Raw genomic sequence first — 23,906 nt, 5'->3', positions numbered from 1 at the left:
GTAGCGTTTTCCCTGCGCCAAAATTCATGAACATTACTAGTTTACGTCAACGCATGCGTCACAAAACGCAGCGTTGTGTATATGCGTTGTTGGTTGCTTCGACGACGCTGCGCCCAACAACGCAAATGTGAATATAGCCTTACTTCCACCTACCTGCCCCGCATCCCCAGAGGCAGGACAGGTGTGACACCATGTTTGCGTCACGCTGCACCTACTAATCACAGGCGCCGGTAGGTTTGCAGGGCTGTGGACAACCAACATGGTCACTAGATCAGGGTCAGGCTGATCATTATTCTTGCTCAACTCAAGATGCAAATTTTTAACTTGTGCAATTTACAGCAAAATGAAGTGTAAACTAAAAAAAAAAATTGGGACCAATGCTTTATTAGAAACAGTAATATTTTACTGTTGAATAAAGAAACTAACTAGTAAAATCCTGTGATTAGAGAGATAGGTCAGCAGGTTTTTGCCACGTAATCTGAGAGCACCATGATGTAAGAGAAGAGAGCCTGATTCCAGCGATGTGTTACTTACTAGGCTGTGTTTTTGTTTCAATAAAATCAGTGTTTTATCAGCAGCAGATTATCACTAGAGGACTAAGTGTCTCGTGCTCCCTAGTCCTTCTGCTGTGTAACCCCCTCCACCGGTAGCTGCCAATCAGTGATGTGGGAGATGTAATACACAGCTCAGCATTCTGAAATCTGCAGCAGCAAAAACAGTGACTATCAAAATGATTTCATGCGGAACTTTGCCTTTATTCGAATGAGGTTTTCTGCATCATGGGTGTAATGTCTGCTGAAAATCTGCTACTTGAGAAAGGACGTGACTACAGGACTACATTGGCAGGTTAAAAGGAGAACTCCAGTACAACTTTTTATCCTCTTAATATATTACAATCATATTATATTATAGAGCACTGTGTGCTTACAATTGCTCATTTTCACTTTCTACCCAGCTAATTCTTATCTTTTCTCTGCTCTATGTAGAAACATTAAGTCACTTGTCCCTGAATTTATCATTCCCCTCTGCATCTTCACACCTAGCTACTCCCTGATTCCCACTGCCATACTTTTGCAGTGACTCATGACTCACGCAGAGAAAATTGACCTCCTGCATCTACATAGAGCTTAGAAGGATTAAGCTAGTCAGTTTTTAATTAGGTGATGTCATAGACCTAATGAAAAATAATTAGCTGGGGAGAAGGGCAAAATGAGCAATTGTAAGTACACAGTGCTGTATAATATGACCGCAACATATTAAGGGGATTCAAACTTTGATGGGAGGGGGTGCTGCTTTAAGTGAATGACAAAGAAGAGTAAAAATCCATACATTTTTTTTTACAATTTTCTTGCCTTGATCAGAAGTGGATGTGGCTAAACGAATTTAATTATCCGAAAGAAAAACAACAAACCATTTATTAAACTTTTTTTGATTTTAAATCTTCCTATTTTATTGTCATGGTTACTTAACTTAAAAACTTATTTGTTTTAGTAAATCAACTTAAATGGCAGAAGTGTAAATCCTAACACCACACATATTTACAGAATTATATACACTATACACAAGTAGGAAAAAAACATACCCTTCATTCCCTAACTGCCAGATGGCATTTCTAAAAAAAAAAAAAAGTTAAATTGGATGGAGCTGCCCCCAAAAAAGTGCAACACACACAAAAAAAATTATATAACAAAAATATAGAAATTAAAATGACAATTGCATTTATACCGGTACAAGTCTTCCTTATCACATTTTTTTTTTTTTTTTTTGAATTTCACAGCATTTTATCCATGAAAAAAATAAGCACCAATTATTCTTGCAAAGAACAATTTTATCTAAAAAAAAAAATTGTTGAAAAGTGTTAAATACAAGTGTTTGTGTTTTTATTTATACATCAAGCAATAAATACACCATAGCCAAACTTATATTCTGCATATGGCTAGCCCCTGTACATTAAATGTGTCAAAAAAATAAGCAAAAAAAAAAACACCATTCTGAATTTTGCCATTTTTCTCAATTTTTTTCCCCCAGAAACTCTTAATTTTGCTACCAACAAAGGCCACAGACAGTACTTTAAAAAAAAAGATAGTATTACAGTATTAAATAGACTTCTGACAAAGAAAAGAAAAAAAAACAGAGCAAATAAGTTTTTAAGCTGCAAATACATTGCTGGTGATAAAACCATACCAGACATTAAATATGCTGAGCTTTTTTTTATGATGCTGTATGATCTGAAACAAGTAGGATTGGGTAGCCACATAAGATTTTTTTATTGTCATGTGTGGAAAGTTTATTACTCATATACATTTTCTGCCCACGATAATATACAACAGTACCCACTTTTTTTTTTCTTTTTTTTTTTAAGTTTTGTTTTTTTGTTTAAACTCAAAATTGCACGTAAGAAGACGGTTAAAAAGCACTGTAAAAAAAAACAAAAAGGCAAGTCAATATGCTGTACACTTTCTACAATTTTGAGTGGACTATAACAATACAGAAGAAGTGCAGTCTCTAAAATTTACAGTTAGGGAATAATTCAATGGAATCTTTCGTAAAGGAAATGAATACAAATTACTTTCTGGTCAAAAAAAAAAAAAAAAAAAAGACAGATATTGTTCACGCATTGAGCCTTAAAGACTGATCTTCTCTCCGTCTAGAAGATATATCGATGTCTATTGAGTCTTTTCCTACAATAAGTCTCAAACGCTTTGCTGGTGGCAGAGGAATGAAGTCATCCTCGAATTCATCGTCGTACTCGTCGTCGTCTTCCTCGTCCTCTTCTTCGGAAGATTCCTCCAAGCTTTCTTCCTCGTAATCGTCCATTTCCATTCTCGTTTCCACAAGAGATAACGTGTCGTTACAGTACACTCCGTTTTCATGGAGTTCTTCCGGAAAAGGCATCCTAGCTTCTTCTTCTCTCTTTAACTGGATCTTTAGTTTCGTAGAGCTGCTCCCCGATCCCGAGTTAAAACTATTGTTTAGCTTTGCTACATACAGACTGTTCTTGTCCTTTTCGGGATCTTTGCTTAGCTTAATGCTAATTTTGGACGAGCCCATGTTGTCGTTCTCCTTCTCAGTCTTACTGCTGTTGCTGTCGTGACGTCGACGGAGGGTTAGTTTCGGAATTCCAGTGCTATTTTCGAGAATCAGTTGTGCGTCGTATCTGGTGATCCTTCTGCTCTTTTTATTTTTGACCACTCTTATGTGTTCCTTTGACCTCACTTGTGACGAGACCACGGGGCAGTCTTCCGAAGAGTTTCTCATGTCCTTATAATGAAGTGAACTGTCGGTGACGATGCTGCCTACAACCGAGTCACAGTGCGAGCTTACTAAGTCGCACGGATTATCTGTCTTAGAGGGTTCAAAATCAGAATTTGACATTTCTGTGTTTTTAGCGCGTTTCAAGTGTCTGCTTCTCCTGGACTTACACAACCCGTTTCTTTGATATTTGTTTTCCCGTCTTTTTGAGGTCTCTTGATCAAGTTCGTTCTTATGAACAGATTGACTTTTAATCTCAGTTCTGTGCAGCGGAGTTATGCTCCCACCGTTGCCATTTCTGTAGCCATCCAAAGGATTTGGTGGGAACTTGGCATCTGCTTCTACGGAGTTTCTGGTTCTCATCGAACTTCGTGTGATATATGTACATGCAGTTTCGCTGTGAGCACCTTTCATTGAATTCAGTTTATATTCTCTAGCTGCGTGTCTAGTTAAACAACCGGTAGTTTCTTCTAACTTCATCAGTCCGTCTCTCTGTTTATCCCTTTTTATGGCCTCATTCTTATACAGCACTACTTTAGGTTCTCGGAGGACAAGGCTACCCACTTGAAGCTTTCTTGAAGCATTTCTTTGCTCTGGTCGTCTGCAGTTACTTCTGATCTTTATTTTAGAATGTAAAGGCTTTACAGGCTTTCTCAGTCTCTTTGGTACCCTGGAATTACTTATGTGAGTGACTCTGGATGAGGTAGAAGAGGATGAAACTGGAATTCTTGACAAGGACTGTCTTAATGTTCTACTTTTCCCATTCTTCTTTACTGCAACTGAGCATTTTCTAGTTCTTGCTATAAAGCAAAAACATAATGTTAAAAATATCCATCACAATATTTTTACATATTACCAAGATAAAAAAAAAAAAAAAAATAAGTCAGCATCACAAACGTCATTATTAGACAATTTTTAATGCAAGACAACGTTTCTTGCAGAACAATTGTCAAGCCTTGGAACGGACACAAATTGTATGTTCTCTTTACAATTGTCCTCATTTAAATCGATCAGAAATAAATATATCTTCAAATGATGAGCAAGTTAAAAGTTGTTAAAGGGAATCTGTCACCCCATTTTAGGCCTATAAACTGCCGCCACCGCCATCAGGGGCTTATCTACAGCATTCTGTAATGCTGTAGATAAGCCCCCGATGTATCCTGTAAGATAAGAAAAACAAGTTATATCAGGGGTGTCAAACTGCATTCCGCGAGGGCTGCAAACAGGTCATGTGTTCAGGATTTCCTTGTACTGCACAGGTGATAATTTAATCACCAACTCATTATTTGTGTAGGTGATTAAATTATCACCTGTGCAGTACAAGGAAATCCTGAAAACATGACCTGTTTGCAGCCCTCGAGGAATGCAGTTTGACACCCCTGAGTTATATTATGCTCACCCAGGGCCAGTCCCGGTATGGTCCGGTCTGATGGGCGTCGCGGTCCGGTGCCTCTTATCTTCATACGCTGTCCTCTTCTTTGCTTCAAGTCAACGGCTCCGGCGCAGGCGTACTTTGTCTGCCCTGTTGAGGGCAAAGCACAGTACTGCAGTGCGCAGGTGCCGGGAAAGGTCAGAGAGGCCCAGCACCTGCGCACTGCAGTACTTTGCTCTGCCCTCAACAGGGCAGACAAAGTACGCCTGCGCAGGAGCAGCGACAGGAAGCAAAGAAGAGGACGTCATCCAATGAAGATGGGAGGCGCCGGACCAGGACCTGCGACGCCCATCGGACCGGACCGCCCATGGGTGAGTATAATATAACCTGTTTTTCTTATCTTTCAGGTGACATGGGGGCTTTTCTACAGCATTATAGAATACTGTAGATAAGCCCATGATGCCGGTGGCCTTAGCTTATAGGGCCAAAATGGGGTGACAGATTCCCTTTAATAGTGATGGCCAAACGTGCATTATCAGAGCATGCTCGAACACTATGTTTCAGTCCTGGCGCCTGCATGTCTTGCTGTTATTCGACAGCCGCAACATATGAAGGGATTGCTTAACAAACAGGTAACCCCTGCATGTGTTGCGGGTGTTGAACAGCCGTGAGACATGCAGGTGCGGGGACTCGACCATATTTTTCAAGCACGCCAAAGACACTCGGTTAGAACACAAGCATGCTCGGATAACACCTTATCCCAGCATGTTCGCTAATCACTAGTTGTAAGACTCCATTCACACCAAGATTAAGCTTTCTTAACATAAAATCCAGAATTTAATTTTTTTACTTTGTAGTTTTTATTTTTATTATTACTATAGCCAAGATCCGGAAGTTTGGAAGCACTGGAACCATTGTAGCATTTAATGATATTATTAGAGTAAAAGAAGCGCTTACGTGATTTTTCCTGAGATGTGTCTGCATCTGTGTTGGAGCTCACCGACTGGCTGTCTGAATTTTTGCCACTGTCGCCGAGCTTTTTGAGTCTGTTTAAACGTTTGTCCGTTTCCCGCAGTCCGTACTTGCTGTTGATTACAGGAGCCGGCTCATTAAGTCCAACACGCGATTTAAAAGCACCTGTTGCTCTCCTGGTAAAGATAAATAATTAAAGCATTAATGTTTCAAAGCAGCATGTTTAATACGATAAAAAAAAAAACAAAACACAAAACTTGACTTCACAAAATTGGATTCATTCTCTTCAAAATACACTAAGGATCTTTTAGCACTGGCACCTGCACTTTCGCTGGTAACATGGTGATTAATATCGGTCCAAATTGATTTGCAGGACCTGGGTCTAATGGACGAATCAGTAATCTGTGGTCACTGGATGGGAGACCTGAGAAACACTTTTATCTGAACGCATCTCTTCTTCAGAAATGCAACTTTTTCTGGGTTTTGGATCATTGTAATGTTGGAAAAGCGCACATTTGCCAAGGTCATGGAGTGATGGCAGTACCTGCTCTTTCAATACAGGGCAACACATTATGAATTCACATAGGCACTAACCATTTAGAAAAATGCATGGTGCCTACAGTGAAACATGGTGGAGGTAGTATCCTCACATGGGGCTGCATGAGAGCTGCTGGTGTCGGGGGAGCTACAGTTCATTCATAATATCATGAATTCACAGATGTGCTGCTCCGCAGTGATAGAGAAGATGCTCCCATCACTCATGCCCTTGGTAGACGTGCACTTTTCCAACATGACAATAAAACAAACCTCACACCTGTTACATGTCTGAAGATGAACAGGGTGAAAGTGATTAAGTGGCCAAGTGTCTCCTGATCTGAACACCTATGGTGAATTATGAAGAGAATACATCTTTTAGACCTGATGAGGCTGGTGTAATCATGTTGAAAATCCACATCAGGGTGACCGTTACAGCTTTATTTTCCCTAAATGATTATAAATAATATATAGCTGTAAAATAAAAAAAAAATAAATAAATAAAAAACATACCTTTCACATGTGTAGCATTCACAGAATTCATTGTTTTCTCCAAAAAAGCCATCTCCATAATAACATGAGATCTCTTCCCCGGGCTCAATATCCCGCAGTGCTTTTACACAAGCAGTGTCACGGCCGGTTGATACAAACTGCAACATGAAAGCAGACATTTCTTATTTTTATTCCTCCCTATGAATTATATAGACAGTCGATAGTTCTGTGCATGCATGTAGAATTACTTACCTTACAGTTAGGTCTGCAATCTGTCGGTGTTGGGAAATAAACAATGAACAGTATTATTAAGGCTGAAATAAGACTTCTTCTCAATAGAACATATAATTTAGTTGTGGCGAGATGCAGGTCATTATTTCAAGAATCTTTCGGTCGTCTCGACATTGAATTGCTCAACCTGTATCTCTCCACGCTAATATTATATAGGAGACAGAAATTACACTCACCGTGAGATTTAATCTCGCATCCACAAATTTGTACATGCAGGTAAAGTGAAATTGTATATAGTTTGCCTAAGACATACCATGGTTAATGAAAGCAGCCGGTCCAAGCCACAACTGAGCGCAGTTTTTCCTGGTGGAGTACATGACACTAAAATCGTTTTCCCCGTGATGCAGTAGCATATTCTCTTCTGCCTCGGACAGCTCGGCTATGCAGCCCACGAGAAGCTCTATTTTGTCATTACGTTTCCTATTAAAAAATAAAAATATTAAAAAATATGAACATTCAAGACATATCATACATAACTGGATACATGTAAGAAAGTTAATGGGAAGAGTCATACCATTCTTTAGTTGCAACTATTTTGGCTCCATTTCGCTCAGAAGAATATCTGTTGCAAGGCAAGATCTCAAACCCGCTACTAGTTGCAAACATTCTCAAGTAGATGAACACCTTAGGAATTAGGAAATACAAAAAAATCATGTAAATGAATAATAAATCTACATTCCCTCCCTAAACAGAGCTTGATAATATATTACAGCAAGTGCTGTAAGCAGAGATGGAGCCGGTTGATTAGTAGGACTCCAATCAAATCGGCCAGGTCAGTTAAGCCTCTGGCCAGGTGGTTAGCGAATCTCTTAACTTCCGGGATTGCCGACACGGCGTTTGATTAGCCAAGGCTGGCATGACGTTATCTGTGTGTCACACAGTGTCGGCCCTAAATAATCAAAAGCTGAGTGGGGGGATCCGAAAGGTAAAAGATTTGCGAGCTCACGGCCAGGGACTACTGACCTGGCTGAAGGACCGAAGTACCGCAAATCGATCCGTCCATCTCTAGCTGTTAGAACACACTAGATAATCAGACTTTATTTACGCTTTTAGTGACGTAGCAACGATCCCGCTAACGATATCTTTATGTGTGACAGCGACCAACGATCAGGCCCCTGCTGGGAGATCGTTGGTCGTGGGGAATGATCAGGACCTTTTTTTTGGTCGCTGATCACCCCGCTGTCATCGCTAGATCGGCATGTGTGACGCCGATCCAGCGATGTGTTCACCTGTAACCAGGGTAAACATCGGGTTACTAAGTGCAGGGCTGCACTTAGTAACCCGATATTTACCCTGGTTACCATTGTAAAAGTAAAAAAAAACAAAAAAAAAAAAAAAACACACTACATACTCACATTCCGATGTCTGTCACGTCCCCCGCCGTCAGCTTCCCTGCATTGACTGTCAGTGCCGGCCGTAAAGCAGGGCACAGTGGTGACGTCACCGATGTGCTCTGCTTTACGGCCGGCGGGAAGCTGACGGCGGGGGATGTGACAGACATCGGAATGTGAGTATGTAGTGTGTTTTTTTTTTGTTTTACTTTTACAATGGTAACCAGGGTAAATATCGGGTTACTAAGCGCAGCCCTGTACTTAGTAACCCGATGTTTACCCTGGTTACCCGGGGACTTCGGCATCGTTGAAGACAGTTTCAACGATGCCGAAGTCTTTCCCCGGATCGTTGGCCTCTGGAGAGAGCTGTCTGTGTGACAGCTCCCCAGCGACCACTCAACGACTTACCAACGATCACGGCCAGATCGTTGGTAAGTCGTTTAGTGTAACGGTACCTTTAGACAGTGGGGATTGCGTGGCATATCATGCAATTCCCAGGTGACCCAAGGCAGACATTATTGGAATGGCGCCAGAGGCGGGTATAGGTCTTATTAAGGTACAAGGGGACAACCTGAAGATTGAAAAGGGATTATTCAAGCAGTGGCCGACCCCTTTGATAAGGTAAAGTACAAAATACAAAACAAAGTGTTTATTTTTGTAGGGAAAGGAGAACCTACATGTTCCTTGAAGTGCTTCTCTTGCATTTTATTCTTGTTTAGAAAATAATGACGTGCCCAATCTCCAGATACCAGATTTTTGAAGGTTTTATCCAAGTGTTCGCTTTTCTTGAAATGCTCGATGACTTCTTTCAGCTCCTCCTGTCTCCCTTTAATAGGGCGAAACCTGAGAAAAAAAAAAGTTATTTTTTTAATTCAGAGCTTGGCAAATAATTATAAAAAATTACTTTTTAATTAATATGTATATCCATTAAATTTAAAATATCACTTCTTTATATAAAGGAATAGTCCAAATCTTGCTTTTCTTAACCCCTTAATGAGGCGCCAATTGTTGGCATTCTTGTGAATTTGTCTTTCTCGGGACATTCTAACAGATATAGCAGTTTTGATTTTACACTTCAGGTATTGATCGACTGTGCCCAAGACGCAAACACTCAATGTTTTATTCCAGGGCAGGTGGGTTTAATCCCATACCCCCCCACACACAGAAAAAACAAAACACAGCTTGGGGGCAATGCCGAGCCTGGTTACTGAAAGCACTAACCCCATTTTCGGTATCGCTATGGAGTTGACTAACACTAGACCGTGTCTGGTAAACCACAAAAGTGTAATAGCCCTCATGGAAGCCCCCACGGGCAGTTGATTGGTGCGCCTCTTGATATCAAACTGACACCAATCTTTAGAATAGGTAATTGATATCAACATCCTAGAAAACTCCTTTAAACCAATGGACAGCCACGCTTATTAAAGTGCAATATTAAACCGCAGAACACTATTGTAGAAGCCTTGTGGGTGACGCATGCTATTCCGCCCTATAATACACATAATTGAGTGACTGGACTGCATTTTGTTACCTGGTATTCATTTTATGTGTCTGAAACCCCAAATAGGGATCCAGCACCAGGCTTGTTGCAAGGTCATCATTTTCACATAGTTCTTTTGCAGACATTCCAGACGATGGTACATAGCGACTCTGCGTTTCAAACGTGGATCCACTGCTACCTGCAATTATATAGATATGTATAAAAAGTAGAATTACTAAATAAATGTACTGGGATATATAAACTGAGGGTTGTATGAAAGTAATGAGAAGCCACCGCTGTGTTCACCTGACACGTCGTCACCTTGAAGAAGATCTCGGCATGCATGGATGAATGGAACGCGCGACTGAAAAAAATATAACCATGGACACTTCATAAGGAAAAGGGGTCCATCCGATGACGCTGTGCATGACGATACCCTAACAAATCTAGAGATCTCCATTGACGGCTTTTTGCAGCCACAATTTTTTTTGCACAATGACAGAAAATAAATAAATGGAAAAAAAAAATATACAGGCACGAGTGACTTACATCTGCTAGATCTCTGCTCAGGAACATTTTTGCTGGCTCTCAAATTTTCTCTCACTGAACTCCGTGTCTGGCTCCGACTCCGATGGTGTTCACTGGACAACCTGCTTCCATGTCTCCTGCCATTCACTACCATGTTCTTGGATTCTCCCAACCACTTCATGCCAACATGGAACCTGGCCTAGTTGCATTTAGTCCCTCTCTTTTCGGGCCTTGAAATGAGTCAAATATGGATGCCTGAAAGTAAAAAACTATTGTTTTATAGGCAAATTATAGACTTCGAATACGATAGTTACTGAAAGTGAAATACGCACCGTCAGTACAGTTATAAGCTCTCATACGCTTACATTTCACAGTACACACGTAGGAAGTATCCTACATTGCAGCCGATACACCCTGTTTATATCGGCTGCCATTAGAAAGGCAATAAATTGTTAACAGATGCTTTAGAGAAGTCCTGAATGGTGTAAAGCTAAAACTTCCCAAGATGCAGAACACCAAAAATAAGTTTCACGCAGAAACTGATCCACAAAGCAATACCAGAAGATCAGTGCACACAATTAAGAGGGGGTATGTCTCCTCTACTCACTTATGCATCGAGAGACGAGCAGGGAAGGTACCACGATTTACTGCTATCAACAGATAGGACATCTCTAGCCCTGCTCTTCTCCTGATGCCGAAGTGAATACACCTTTAAATAAATGTGTAGCAAACTTTGGGGAAGAAGATCAATCAACAAGACATTGATAAACTTGCAGTGGATTTGAAGCATTTCAACCAAAGTCAGAATAAAATAATCAAGGACTCTTTGCCTTTATCCCCCAAAAAGTAGTTAAAACTTATTTGTTTGCACCAGCCAGTCTAATATGTCCAGGGGTCCTGTAACGTGTGCCTTCCATTTTTTTCGCCTAAGTGGTTACTTTTTAATAACATTCTGCTGGCAATATAGGTGTGCGAACTTCCTTTCCCTCACTTTGTATCGTGCACTGCGCCTGACTATGGTTTGCCTGCCCTGGGCTGGACCGAAAGCCCGCCTCTTATGCCTGCCCTGGACCGAAAGCCCGCCTCTTACGCCTGTCCTGGACCGAAAGCCCGCCTCTTACGCCTGCCCTGGGCTGGACCGAAAGCCCACCTCTTACACCTGCCCTGGGCTGGACAGAAAGCCCGCCTCTTACGCCTGCCCTGGGCTGGACAGAAAGCCCGCCTCTTACGCCTGCCCTGGGCTGGACAGAAAGCCCGCCTCTTACGCCTGCCCTGGACCGAAAGCCCGCCTCTTATGCCTGTCCTGGACCGAAAGCCCGCCTCTTACGCCTGCCCTGGGCTGGACCGAAAGCCCGCCTCTTACGCCTGCCCTGGACTGGACAGAAAGCCCGCCTCTTACGCCTGCCCTGGACCGAAAGCCCGCCTCTTACGCCTGCCCTGGGCTGGACCGAAAGCCCACCTCTTATGCCTGCCCTGGGCTGGACCGAAAGCCCGCCTCTTACGCCTGCCCTAGGCTGGACAGAAAGCCCGCCTCTTACGCCTGCCCTGGGCTGGACCGAAAGCCCACCTCTTACGCCTGCCCTGGACTGGACAGAAAGCCCGCCTCTTATGCCTGCCCTGGACCGAAAGCCCGCCTCTTATGCCTGTCCTGGACCGAAAGCCCGCCTCTTACGCCTGCCCTGGGCTGGACCGAAAGCCCACCTCTTACACCTGCCCTGGGCTGGACAGAAAGCCCGCCTCTTACGCCTGCCCTGGGCTGGACAGAAAGCCCGCCTCTTACGCCTGCCCTGGACTGGACAGAAAGCCCGCCTCTTACGCCTGCCCTGGACCGAAAGCCCGCCTCTTACGCCTGCCCTGGGCTGGACCGAAAGCCCACCTCTTATGCCTGCCCTGGGCTGGACCGAAAGCCCGCCTCTTACGCCTGCCCTAGGCTGGACAGAAAGCCCGCCTCTTACGCCTGCCCTGGGCTGGACCGAAAGCCCGCCTCTTATGCCTGCCCTGGACCGAAAGCCCGCCTTTTATGCCTGTCCTGGACCGAAAGCCCGCCTCTTACGCCTGCCCTGGGCTGGACAGAAAGCCCACCTCTTACACCTGCCCTGGGCTGGACAGAAAGCCCGCCTCTTACGCCTGCCCTGGGCTGGACAGAAAGCCCGCCTCTTACGCCTGCCCTGGACTGGACAGAAAGCCCGCCTCTTACGCCTGCCCTGGACCGAAAGCCCGCCTCTTACGCCTGCCCTGGGCTGGACCGAAAGCCCACCTCTTATGCCTGCCCTGGGCTGGACCGAAAGCCCGCCTCTTACGCCTGCCCTGGGCTGGACCGAAAGCCCACCTCTTACGCCTGCCCTGGACTGGACAGAAAGCCCGCCTCTTATGCCTGCCCTGGACCGAAAGCCCGCCTCTTATGCCTGCCCTGGGCTGGACCGAAAGCCCGCCTCTTATGCCTGCCCTGGACCAAAAGCCCACCTCTTATGACTGCCCTGGGTTTGACCAAAAGCCCGCCTCTTACGCCTGCCCTGGGCTTGACCAAAAGCCCGCCTTTTATGCTTGCCCTGGGCTGGACCGAAAGCCCACGTCTTACGCCTGCCCTGGACAGAAAGCCCGCCTCTTACAACTGCCCTGGACCGAAAGCCCACCTCTTACGCCTGCCCTGGGCTTGACCAAAAGCTTGCCTCTTACGACTGCCCTGGGCTGGACAGAAAGTCCGCCTCTTATAATTGCCCTGGACAGAAAGCCCGCCTCTTATGCCTGCTCAGAACCATTGGTATCTCCAGTATGAGATCATACAGATATGGTCGACAGCAGTGTGAGCAGCTTCTTCTTACCTCAGCACAAAATCAGAATATCCACCTAGAGCACATAATCTTACACCTGCAGGTATTGCTGGTGCACATGCTCAGAGGCACCTTCAAACATTCTAGGACAAGTTCTTGTCAGAGTAAAAAAGATGGAGAACATTTTAATTCTACAATTACCCCACTACAAAAAGCAGAGTGGGGTAGTAATTTATTTAGAATGACATTTCCTTTAGTTATTTATTTTACTCTATTCCCGGAGACCTCTTATACTAGGAGACATTATATTCAGTGTACAAAGTTGAAGGGGCAGATTTACCAATGTATCAGTTTTCTGGAATGAACACACTGAAATGATGGCATTTGGATATTTTCCGACACATCCAGATGTAGCAGGAAAGTTCAGCAAGGCTTTGAAGCTACACAAGCACAACACGTTTATCACAAATTTTACAATATTTTCTCATTATAAAGTCCCAACCTGCCATTATTTTATAACAAACTGCTAAATTATTTAACAAGTGACAGGCCCGGCTGGTGATTTTGCTGCATGTGGACTGTGGAGAGAAAACAATAGGTCCAGCCTTCACACTGTACACCAGTAGTTTAAGGCATTTACCGCTACTTCTGATATTGATGACCTATCCGAAGGACGTGTCATCAGGATCAATCGGAGGGGCTCTGACAATCAGCTATTGTCAGTTCCAATTGAACAAAATAAGAGCTGAACTAATGTTCTTGGCAGATGCAATTAAATAGTATACAAGGAGTAACATCTATCCTTGTGGAAAGTAACATGCCTGTGTAAGGAGACTTACAGGCCATGCAATGCTACTCTGGGAAATTAAATAAGCAAACTGTCTCTTCAGAAAGGAAGAGAACTAGAACTAGTGCCAATTTTTGGAAGTAGCAATCCTAAAAGCCAATATTGACCCTTTAGTGTATGTGTCCACAATCAGTGGACTGCGGGTTTGACACTGCGTATTTAGAATGTATTGGATGCGGTAAATCTGTACGGTTCAGTGAACACATGCGGATTTACCTGCGTTCAGTAGAAGGCAGCACTTTGGACACAGCGAAGATTCCTCTTCATGTTCAGTTTGTCCGAAGGAAGAGACAGTGACGCCAGCGCTGATTGGGCCATTCCACCACATCACAGCCCCGAGACCACGAGTGCCAACACCGCTGGAACGGCACCAGCCCGAGAGGTGAGTATAGGCTTTATTATTTCATCAGGGTGGAACATTTAGTTTAAGAAGGCTTTGTCCTAGTAGTGGATAACCCCTTTAATGAGCCCTTTCACACAACTTAGGATAAAAGCCAAAGCAGAATTTCTATTTGCAGACACATGTCTCAGGGTGTTGCCCCCTCCTCAGTGCAAATTTAATGTCCCTGAGGAGCATTACATGGCCTATAAGTCTCCTAACACTGGCATGTCACTCTCCATAAAAGGAGAAAAGTTACCCCTTAAACCCCTGTCAGAGGCCTCTCAATCAGCCAAGTCAGACCTCTTGCTTTGCACTAACGAGGGGCAACACCCCAAAACATGAGAGGGCAAACAGAACTTCTGGTTTTGCTTTTATACAATGTCATGTGGCAAGGGGACTACTTACAATAGGTGATGCTAGAGTTCTAGTCCTCTTCCTGACTTAAGAGGAAATCTGCATATTAAATAGCGTATAGTACTGTGCCATTCTGGACCCAAACAATGAGTACGTCCAGGTACCAACAGAGCTGGTACAAGCTGTCCCTGTAAGGGTGCTGGGTGTAAGACCCCCACTGAGCTCATATTGATGACCGATCATGAAGATGGGTCATCAATATCTAAGCAAAGAACTGAGTTTTAGGCCCCTTTCCCTGAGGTAATATAGTCATTAACTCGGAGTGCACTTCTCATTGCTTCACTACATTCTATGAATGATTTTCGGACATCAGATTTCCATAGTTTCAAAAAACAGCGCAATTCCCCGGATGCAGGAATTAGTGTTTGTTCACATCTGCGTTAGGAATTAAACTCTGTAACAGCAACAGAAAAGAGGAAAGGGTGCGGGGGAGGAATCGGTCCCATGGAAGACACAAGCGGTCTCTTACGAAACCCAATGCAAAACCTAAAGAGATTGTCCACTACTTTTACACTGATGACGTATCCTTAGGATAGGTCATCAGTGTCTGATCGGCCGGGGTCCGACACCAGCCATCCCTGCCCATCAGCTGTTATCTGTGTTGGCATCAAATTTGATTTGATCAGTGACCTGTCAGAAGCCATTAGGATGAATAGCTAAGTAGAGCACCACAAGAAGACCCCCTACAGACCACCCCAGGGCACGATCACATCATAAACTGAAAATAAAGATTACACAACAACCACAAGACAGATTTCATGATCCCAGGTATCATTTTAATCAGTATAACGGCGTCCACTTGACACTGTCGGTAAGTTACTGAGCACTATCTTACTGACAGGTTCGGTTCCCTTTAAGATCTTCATATACATTAGATAGCCGTCGGCCAAAAAGATAGTTTGGCTGTCAGCTCTCCCAGCTTTACCATAAATATGAGAGCTCGACCAGGTGTTTTCTAGGAGAGACACTGCTCTAGTAGCAGCATTTCCCTAGGAAAACAAAAGAATCAGTTGGTGGAAATCCAACAGGCTAGATCCATCATTACACCAGACATCATCGATTGGACGAGTCGGGAGGCCCCCACAATGAGGGCTGTGGAGTCAGAGCCCATTTTGGTGGAGTCGGTGTCATGGAAATTGAGGAGTAGGAGGTTTGGCTTACCGACTCAACAGCGCTGCCCACAATACATGTTGAAAATCCTACAGGCTGTACCTTGCGTCCCCGGACATCACGTCACTAGAGAGTTGGGATGTCTGCTGATCTTAAGCAAGTCCAGCCAACTGTATTCTACTGTGTATACTGTTATTTGCTCCTGAAGATGGGAAAAGTTATGGTACCCTAGCCTTAAACTGCATTCACACATCTGTGCTGCGGTCCGTGATGAACAGATCGGCCACCGGCTCTCCTGACCCGGACCGACCACCGGCTCTCCTGACCCGGACCGACCACCGGCTCTCCTGACCCGGACCGACCACCGGCTCTCCTGACCCGGACCGACCAACGGCTCTCCTGACCCGGACCGACCACCGGCTCTCCTGACCCGGACCGACCACCGGCTCTCCTGACCCGGACCGACCACCGGCTCTCCTGACCCGGGCCGACCACCGGCTCTCCTGACCCGGGCCGACCACCGGCTCTCCTGACCCGGGCCGACCACCGGCTCTCCTGACCCGGGCCGACCACCGGCTCTCCTGACCCGGACCGACCACCGGCTCTCCTGACCCGGACCGACCACCGGCTCTCCTGACCCGGACCGACCACCGGCTCTCCTGACCCGGGCCGACCACCGGCTCTCCTGACCCGGACCGACCACCGGCTCTCCTGACCCGGGCCGACCACCGGCTCTCCTGACCCGGGCCGACCACCGGCTCTCCTGACCCGGGCCGACCACCGGCTCTCCTGACCCGGGCCGACCACCGGCTCTCCTGACCCGGGCCGACCACCGGCTTTCCTGACCCGGGCCGACCACCGGCTTTCCTGACCCGGGCCGACCACCGGCTTTCCTGACCCGGACCGGCCTCTATGAGGATTGTTGATCTTTGGCAAGTAGAATCTCATTCCACACTCTGACAATGTGTGAATGTGGTCAACAACAAAAACAATCTCTACTGCCATCTTGTGGCCTTCCAAGAATTGCAGGTCTACTACCAGCTGACAGCCTCAGCTATGTGCACAGGTTGCAGATTAGGCTTAGGAATTTCTGGTGCGGATTCTGCCTCTCCTGGCAGAAAACGCACCTGCAGATTTGTTGCGTTTTTGTGCGGTTCCGCAGCATTTTTTTCTGCGTTTTTCTAGCGGATTTGCTGCGTTTTTTTACCCCTGCAGTTTTCTATAATGGGATGGGTACAAAAATGCTGCAGATTCACAAAAAAGTAGTGACATAATACTTCTTTTAAACCGCAGCGTTTCCGCAGCGGATTTTCCGCAAAGTGTGCACAGCATTTTTTTTTTCTCATTGATTTACATTGTACTGTAAATCAATTGCGGATCTGCATCGTTTCTGCACTGCAAAAAATGCTGTGGATCCGCAGAGAATCCGCAACGCATGCACATAGCCTTAGGAAACAGCAGACAGAGCAGCGCCATTGTCAGATGGTAAAAGGTGCATGTATGAAGCTGGGGCTAGACGGTGGTTTTGGAGGCGAAACAGGTCACGTGGCTATAGACTGCTCTGTGCAGCCGTATCCATTCCAATATAATAAAAGTGCATTGCGACCCCCGAGAGTACTGCGACAAATGGCAAAAAGTCACAACCCACTGTGCCCTAGTGACCTGCAATATGCAGCGATGTACAAAGCACTCTGGTGTCGCAGCAAAGGCCACCATGTAATCCCAGCCCAGTACAATAGCCTTACAAACAGTAATCACATTATAACCCATGCATTATCTGCAGCCTTTCCACCAGGAAGCTAAATAACACATCATATCCGGAAAATGACGAGAACGAGAAATGCAAAAAAAAAAAAAAAAAAAAGGAATCCACCTCACTAACTCAATGGCCAATCAAATCCAATGTTGATTTAAATGTCCTGGAAGCCCACGCCCAGATTATCACTGTGGAATGCAACAGTCCAGATACAATCATAGGAAGGGGCGAAAAAAAATGTAGAATCCAAGCTCCGCAATCACCGCTTTCCACAGACGAGATTATACACCAAGTCGGCTGGGAGGTGACAAACCAATTAAACTCCCAGTTAAACTGGTTTCGCGATTGATTAAAAAAAAAAAAAATTATATATACGGTATAATATATATATATATATATATATATATATATAAAAAAAAGCACCAACTCCCATCCCGGTAAGGCGTCATCATTACAAGGAATCTGACGTCTCCTCCTTGTGTGATCCAAGGAAGAAGGGGGGGGGGGGGGGAGGGGGGGTGTAAACGTACTAATTACTGTAGCTAACGAGCCCCCTTCCCGTGGGTATAGATACCCCCCAATCGGCCGGCAGAGGGAATATAAGGGGGGTAACGATATTAATAAGCCTCCGGGACCTACTGGAGGTGATCAGTAAATTTACAACAAAGGACGAGTGACGGATCCGAGGCTCACAAAGGAGGCAGAGTAATCTTACATTATGTGCAGAGGATGAAAAAAAAAAAAAAAAAAAAATTATATATATATATATATATATATATATATATATATATATATATATATATATATATATAGAGAGAGAGAGAGAGAGAGAGAGAGAGAGAGAGAGAGAGAGAGAGAGAGAGAGAGAGAGAGAGAGAGAGAGAGAGAGAGAGAGAGAGAGAGAGAGAGAGAGAGAGAGAGAGAGAGAGAGAGAGAGCTTTAAAATATATATATATATATTTATTTTGTGTGTGTGTCTTAATTAGGACACAAAAAATGGATAAAAAAAAAAGAGATAATGACATTATAAAGGGTTACAAAAAAAAAGTGTTAACCCCTGCCTGGCCTTTTAGCAGGAGACCCCCCCCCTATAATGAAACATCCAGGCCTTAATCCGATGATGTAGTACCATATATGTGTATATTATTATTATATATATATATATATATATATATATATATATATATATATATATATATAGGGGCACAGCGTCGAATACCAACACCACTAATGAGATTTTAACCAATTATTTGCTGCCAACAATTGTAAAAAAAAAATAAATAAATAATAATGAAAAAAAATATATATATAAATTTCATGAAGAAAAAAAAATAAGGTAAAATGGTACCTGGGGGTGGAGGGTGTAGGATCAGCCACCTCGCCCGTCACACAAATCCTGGGAGCAACTGAACGCCCTAAATAAAAAATGTACAGAGATGGTGGAGGTGCAAGAAAATAGTGTTTTGTTATGGAGGCGCCGGCTGACACTGGGGTTTTTTGGTCTTTTAGGGGTTTTTTTTGTTGCATCTAGAAAGGTATAGGGCGAGAGGGGAAGGGGTTAACGTCACGAGTGATGAACCGGGAGCGAGGGGGGAAATATTTATATATATATTTGTAAAAGGAGAAAACATTAACATTCAAGATGGCGGCGAGGCCGAGGCCGCAGCACCGCCACCACAACAAATAGTCCCTCAAGGCTTAACGTGTCCTTCCGCCGTTGATACCCGGTCACGACCAGAAAGGTGAAGTTTACAGTCAAAACGGAGAGAGCGTAGCTGTAAAAAACACCGAAAACGAAAACAGCTCTGGGGTATATTACCTTTTCCACCGGTGGCAGAAGCCGTTGTAACCGATGTAAGCTCGCGTCTCGTTATCCGGCGCTGGTTACTTCCGCCCTGGCTGGGACTGCAGCTGGAGCGCCGCGTCTGAGACGGAGAGCGCGGATGGATATGAGATGAAGTACCGGCCGGGATAGAGGGAAAGGCTCCCACCCACCCGGAGTGCTGAGGCGCCGAGCGTTACACAACGCCGCGCACAGTGTAGCGCCCAGACACCGGGGCACGGACCGTGTGTGCAGTGTAGCGCCCAGACACCGGGGCACGGACCGTGTGTGCAGTGTAGCGCCCAGACACCGGGGCACGGACCGTGTGTGCAGTGTAGCGCCCAGACACCGGGGCACGGACCGTGTGTGCAGTGTAGCGCCCAGACACCGGGGCACGGACCTGTGTGTGTGCAGTGTAGCGCCCAGACACCGGGGCACGGACCGTGTGTGCAGTGTAGCGCCCAGACACCGGGGCACGGACCTGTGTGTGTGCAGTGTAGCGCCCAGACACCGGGGCACGGACCTGTGTGTGTGCAGTGTAGCGCCCAGACACCGGGGCACGGACCTGTGTGTGTACAGTGTAGCGCCCAGACACCGGGGCACGGACCGTGTGTGCAGTGTAGCGCCCAGACACCGGGGCACGGACCTGTGTGTGCAGTGTAGCGCCCAGACACCGGGGCACGGACCGTGTGTGCAGTGTAGCGCCCAGACACCGGGGCACGGACCTGTGTGTGTGCAGTGTAGCGCCCAGACACCGGGGCACGGACCGTGTGTACAGTGTAGCGCCCAGACACCGGGGCACGGACCGTGTGTACAGTGTAGCGCCCAGACACCGGGGCACGGACCGTGTGTACAGTGTAGCGCCCAGACACCGGGGCACGGACCGTGTGTACAGTGTAGCGCCCAGACACCGGGGCACGGACCTGTGTGTGTGCAGTGTAGCGCCCAGACACCGGGGCACGGACCGTGTGTGCAGTGTAGCGCCCAGACACCGAGGCACGGACCGTGTGTGCAGTGTAGCGCCCAGACACCGGGGCACGGACCGTGTGTGCAGTGTAGCGCCCAGACACCGGGGCACGGACCTGTGTGTGTGCAGTGTAGCGCCCAGACACCGGGGCACGGACCGTGTGTGCAGTGTAGCGCCCGGACACCGAGGCACGGACCGTGTGTGCAGTGTAGCGCCCAGACACCGGGGCACGGACCGTGTGTGCAGTGTAGCGCCCAGACACCGAGGCACGGACCGTGTGTGCAGTGTAGCGCCCAGACACCGGGGCACGGACCGTGTGTGCAGTGTAGCGCCCAGACACCGGGGCACGGACCTGTGTGTGTACAGTGTAGCGCCCAGACACCGGGGCACGGACCGTGTGTGCAGTGTAGCGCCCAGACACCGGGGCACGGACCTGTGTGTGTACAGTGTAGCGCCCAGATACCGAGGCACGGACCTGTGTGTGTACAGTGTAGCGCCCAGATACCGGGGCACGGACCTGTGTGTGTACAGTGTAGCGCCCAGACACCGGGGCACGGACCGTGTGTGCAGTGTAGCGCCCAGACACCGAGGCACGGACCGTGTGTGCAGTGTAGCGCCCAGACACCGGGGCACGGACCGTGTGTGCAGTGTAGCGCCCAGACACCGGGGCACGGACCGTGTGTGCAGTGTAGCGCCCAGACACCGGGGCACGGACCGTGTGTGCAGTGTAGCGCCCAGACACCGGGGCACGGACCGTGTGTGCAGTGTAGCGCCCAGACACCGGGGCACGGACCGTGTGTGCAGTGTAGCGCCCAGACACCGGGGCACGGACCGTGTGTGCAGTGTAGCGCCCAGACACCGGGGCACGGACCGTGTGTGCACAGTGTAGCGCCCAGACACCGGGGCACGGACCGTGTGTGCAGTGTAGCGCCCAGACACCGGGGCACGGACCGTGTGTGCAGTGTAGCGCCCAGACACCGGGGCACGGACCGTGTGTGCAGTGTAGCGCCCAGACACCGGGGCACGGACCTGTGTGTGTACAGTGTAGCGCCCAGACACCGGGGCACGGACCGTGTGTGCAGTGTAGCGCCCAGACACCGGGGCACGGACCTGTGTGTGTACAGTGTAGCGCCCAGATACCGAGGCACGGACCGTGTGTGCAGTGTAGCGCCCAGACACCGAGGCACGGACCGTGTGTGCAGTGTAGCGCCCAGACACCGGGGCACGGACCGTGTGTGCAGTGTAGCGCCCAGACACCGGGGCACGGACCTGTGTGTGTACAGTGTAGCGCCCAGACACCGGGGCACGGACCGTGTGTGCAGTGTAGCGCCCAGACACCGGGGCACGGACCTGTGTGTGTACAGTGTAGCGCCCAGACACCGGGGCACGGACCGTGTGTGCAGTGTAGCGCCCGGACACCGAGGCACGGACCGTGTGTGCAGTGTAGCGCCCAGACACCGGGGCACGGACCGTGTGTGCAGTGTAGCGCCCAGACACCGAGGCACGGACCGTGTGTGCAGTGTAGCGCCCAGACACCGGGGCACGGACCGTGTGTGCAGTGTAGCGCCCAGACACCGGGGCACGGACCTGTGTGTGTACAGTGTAGCGCCCAGACACCGGGGCACGGACCGTGTGTGCAGTGTAGCGCCCAGACACCGGGGCACGGACCTGTGTGTGTACAGTGTAGCGCCCAGATACCGAGGCACGGACCTGTGTGTGTACAGTGTAGCGCCCAGATACCGGGGCACGGACCTGTGTGTGTACAGTGTAGCGCCCAGACACCGGGGCACGGACCGTGTGTGCAGTGTAGCGCCCAGACACCGAGGCACGGACCGTGTGTGCAGTGTAGCGCCCAGACACCGGGGCACGGACCGTGTGTGCAGTGTAGCGCCCAGACACCGGGGCACGGACCGTGTGTGCAGTGTAGCGCCCAGACACCGGGGCACGGACCGTGTGTGCAGTGTAGCGCCCAGACACCGGGGCACGGACCGTGTGTGCAGTGTAGCGCCCAGACACCGGGGCACGGACCGTGTGTGCAGTGTAGCGCCCAGACACCGGGGCACGGACCGTGTGTGCAGTGTAGCGCCCAGACACCGGGGCACGGACCGTGTGTGCACAGTGTAGCGCCCAGACACCGGGGCACGGACCGTGTGTGCAGTGTAGCGCCCAGACACCGGGGCACGGACCGTGTGTGCAGTGTAGCGCCCAGACACCGGGGCACGGACCGTGTGTGCAGTGTAGCGCCCAGACACCGGGGCACGGACCGTGTGTGCAGTGTAGCGCCCAGACACCGGGGCACGGACCTGTGTGTGTACAGTGTAGCGCCCAGACACCGGGGCACGGACCGTGTGTGCAGTGTAGCGCCCAGACACCGGGGCACGGACCTGTGTGTGTACAGTGTAGCGCCCAGATACCGAGGCACGGACCGTGTGTGCAGTGTAGCGCCCAGACACCGAGGCACGGACCGTGTGTGCAGTGTAGCTCCCAGACACCGGGGCACGGACCGTGTGTGCAGTGTAGCGCCCAGACACCGGGGCACGGACCTGTGTGTGTACAGTGTAGCGCCCAGACACCGGGGCACGGACCGTGTGTGCAGTGTAGCGCCCAGACACCGGGGCACGGACCTGTGTGTGTACAGTGTAGCGCCCAGATACCGAGGCACGGACCTGTGTGTGTACAGTGTAGCGCCCAGATACCGAGGCACGGACCTGTGTGTGTACAGTGTAGCGCCCAGACACCGGGGCACGGACCTGTGTGTGCAGTGTAGCGCCCAGGTACCGGGGCACGGACCTGTGTGTGTACAGTGTAGCGCCCAGACACCGGGGCACGGACCTGTGTGTGTACAGTGTAGCGCCCAGATACCGGGGCACGGACCTGTGTGTGTACAGTGTAGCGCCCAGACACCGGGGCACGGACCTGTGTGTGTACAGTGTAGCGCCCAGACACCGGGGCACGGACCTGTGTGTGTACAGTGTAGCGCCCAGACACCGGGGCACGGACCGTGTGTGCAGTGTAGCGCCCAGACACCGGGGCACGGACCCGTGTGTGTGCAGTGTAGCGCCCAGATACCGGGGCACGGACCCGTGTGTGTACAGTGTAGCGCCCAGACACCGGGGCACGGACCCGTGTGTGCAGTGTAGCGCCCAGACACCGGGGCACGGACCCGTGTGTGCAGTGTAGCGCCCAGACACCGGGGCACGGACCCGTGTGTGCAGTGTAGCGCCCAGACACCGGGGCACGGACCCGTGTGTGCAGTGTAGCGCCCAGACACCGGGGCACGGACCCGTGTGTGCAGTGTAGCGCCCAGACACCGGGGCACGGACCCGTGTGTGCAGTGTAGCGCCCAGACACCGGGGCACGGACCCGTGTGTGCAGTGTAGGCCAGGGTCCGAGCCCAAAGCCTCACCTTCCCATACACCGGCCTCCTCCACCGACACACCATGATTTCTACCATTACCTCCACATAATGACTGCAGAGACCACTACTACCACTATACTGGGCTATATTACTGCCACACCATGATTTCTACCATTACCGCTATATAAAGACTATAGATACAGTACAGAGACCATTACTATCACTAT

The 23,906-nt window shown here is 48.5% G+C and overlaps 1 protein-coding gene across 5 annotated transcripts; it reads right to left on the bottom strand.

The window, feature by feature from the left end:
- Positions 1 to 1,423: 1,423 nt before the first annotated feature.
- Positions 1,424 to 19,483, bottom strand: KMT5B (lysine methyltransferase 5B). Of its 5 annotated transcripts, XM_069739925.1 has the most exons (12): positions 19,352 to 19,482; positions 18,881 to 18,947; positions 10,274 to 10,507; positions 10,031 to 10,088; positions 9,776 to 9,923; positions 8,922 to 9,087; positions 7,428 to 7,537; positions 7,167 to 7,333; positions 6,875 to 6,894; positions 6,644 to 6,780; positions 5,582 to 5,772; positions 1,424 to 4,052 (listed from the first exon to the last, which is right to left on the bottom strand). In XM_069739925.1, exons 3-12 carry the CDS (start codon positions 10,298 to 10,300, stop codon positions 2,611 to 2,613), a joined length of 2,466 nt encoding a protein of 821 aa, XP_069596026.1. In that variant the 5' UTR covers positions 10,301 to 10,507; positions 18,881 to 18,947; positions 19,352 to 19,482; the 3' UTR covers positions 1,424 to 2,610. The 5 variants fall into 5 exon arrangements, with proteins under 5 accessions (XP_069596026.1, XP_069596023.1, XP_069596027.1 ...); XM_069739922.1 differs by lacking the exon at positions 10,031 to 10,088 and having other exon boundaries at positions 19,352 to 19,483; XM_069739926.1 differs by lacking the exon at positions 18,881 to 18,947 and having other exon boundaries at positions 19,352 to 19,464.
- Between the last annotated feature and the right edge of the window lie 4,423 nt (positions 19,484 to 23,906).

The sequence above is a fragment of the Ranitomeya imitator genome, chromosome 9, assembly GCF_032444005.1.
Source record: "Ranitomeya imitator isolate aRanImi1 chromosome 9, aRanImi1.pri, whole genome shotgun sequence".
In the NCBI taxonomy this organism is placed as follows: Eukaryota; Metazoa; Chordata; class Amphibia; order Anura; family Dendrobatidae; genus Ranitomeya; species Ranitomeya imitator.
Note: the sequence above shows the minus strand (reverse complement) of the source record. Positions and strands in the feature narration are given on the sequence as shown.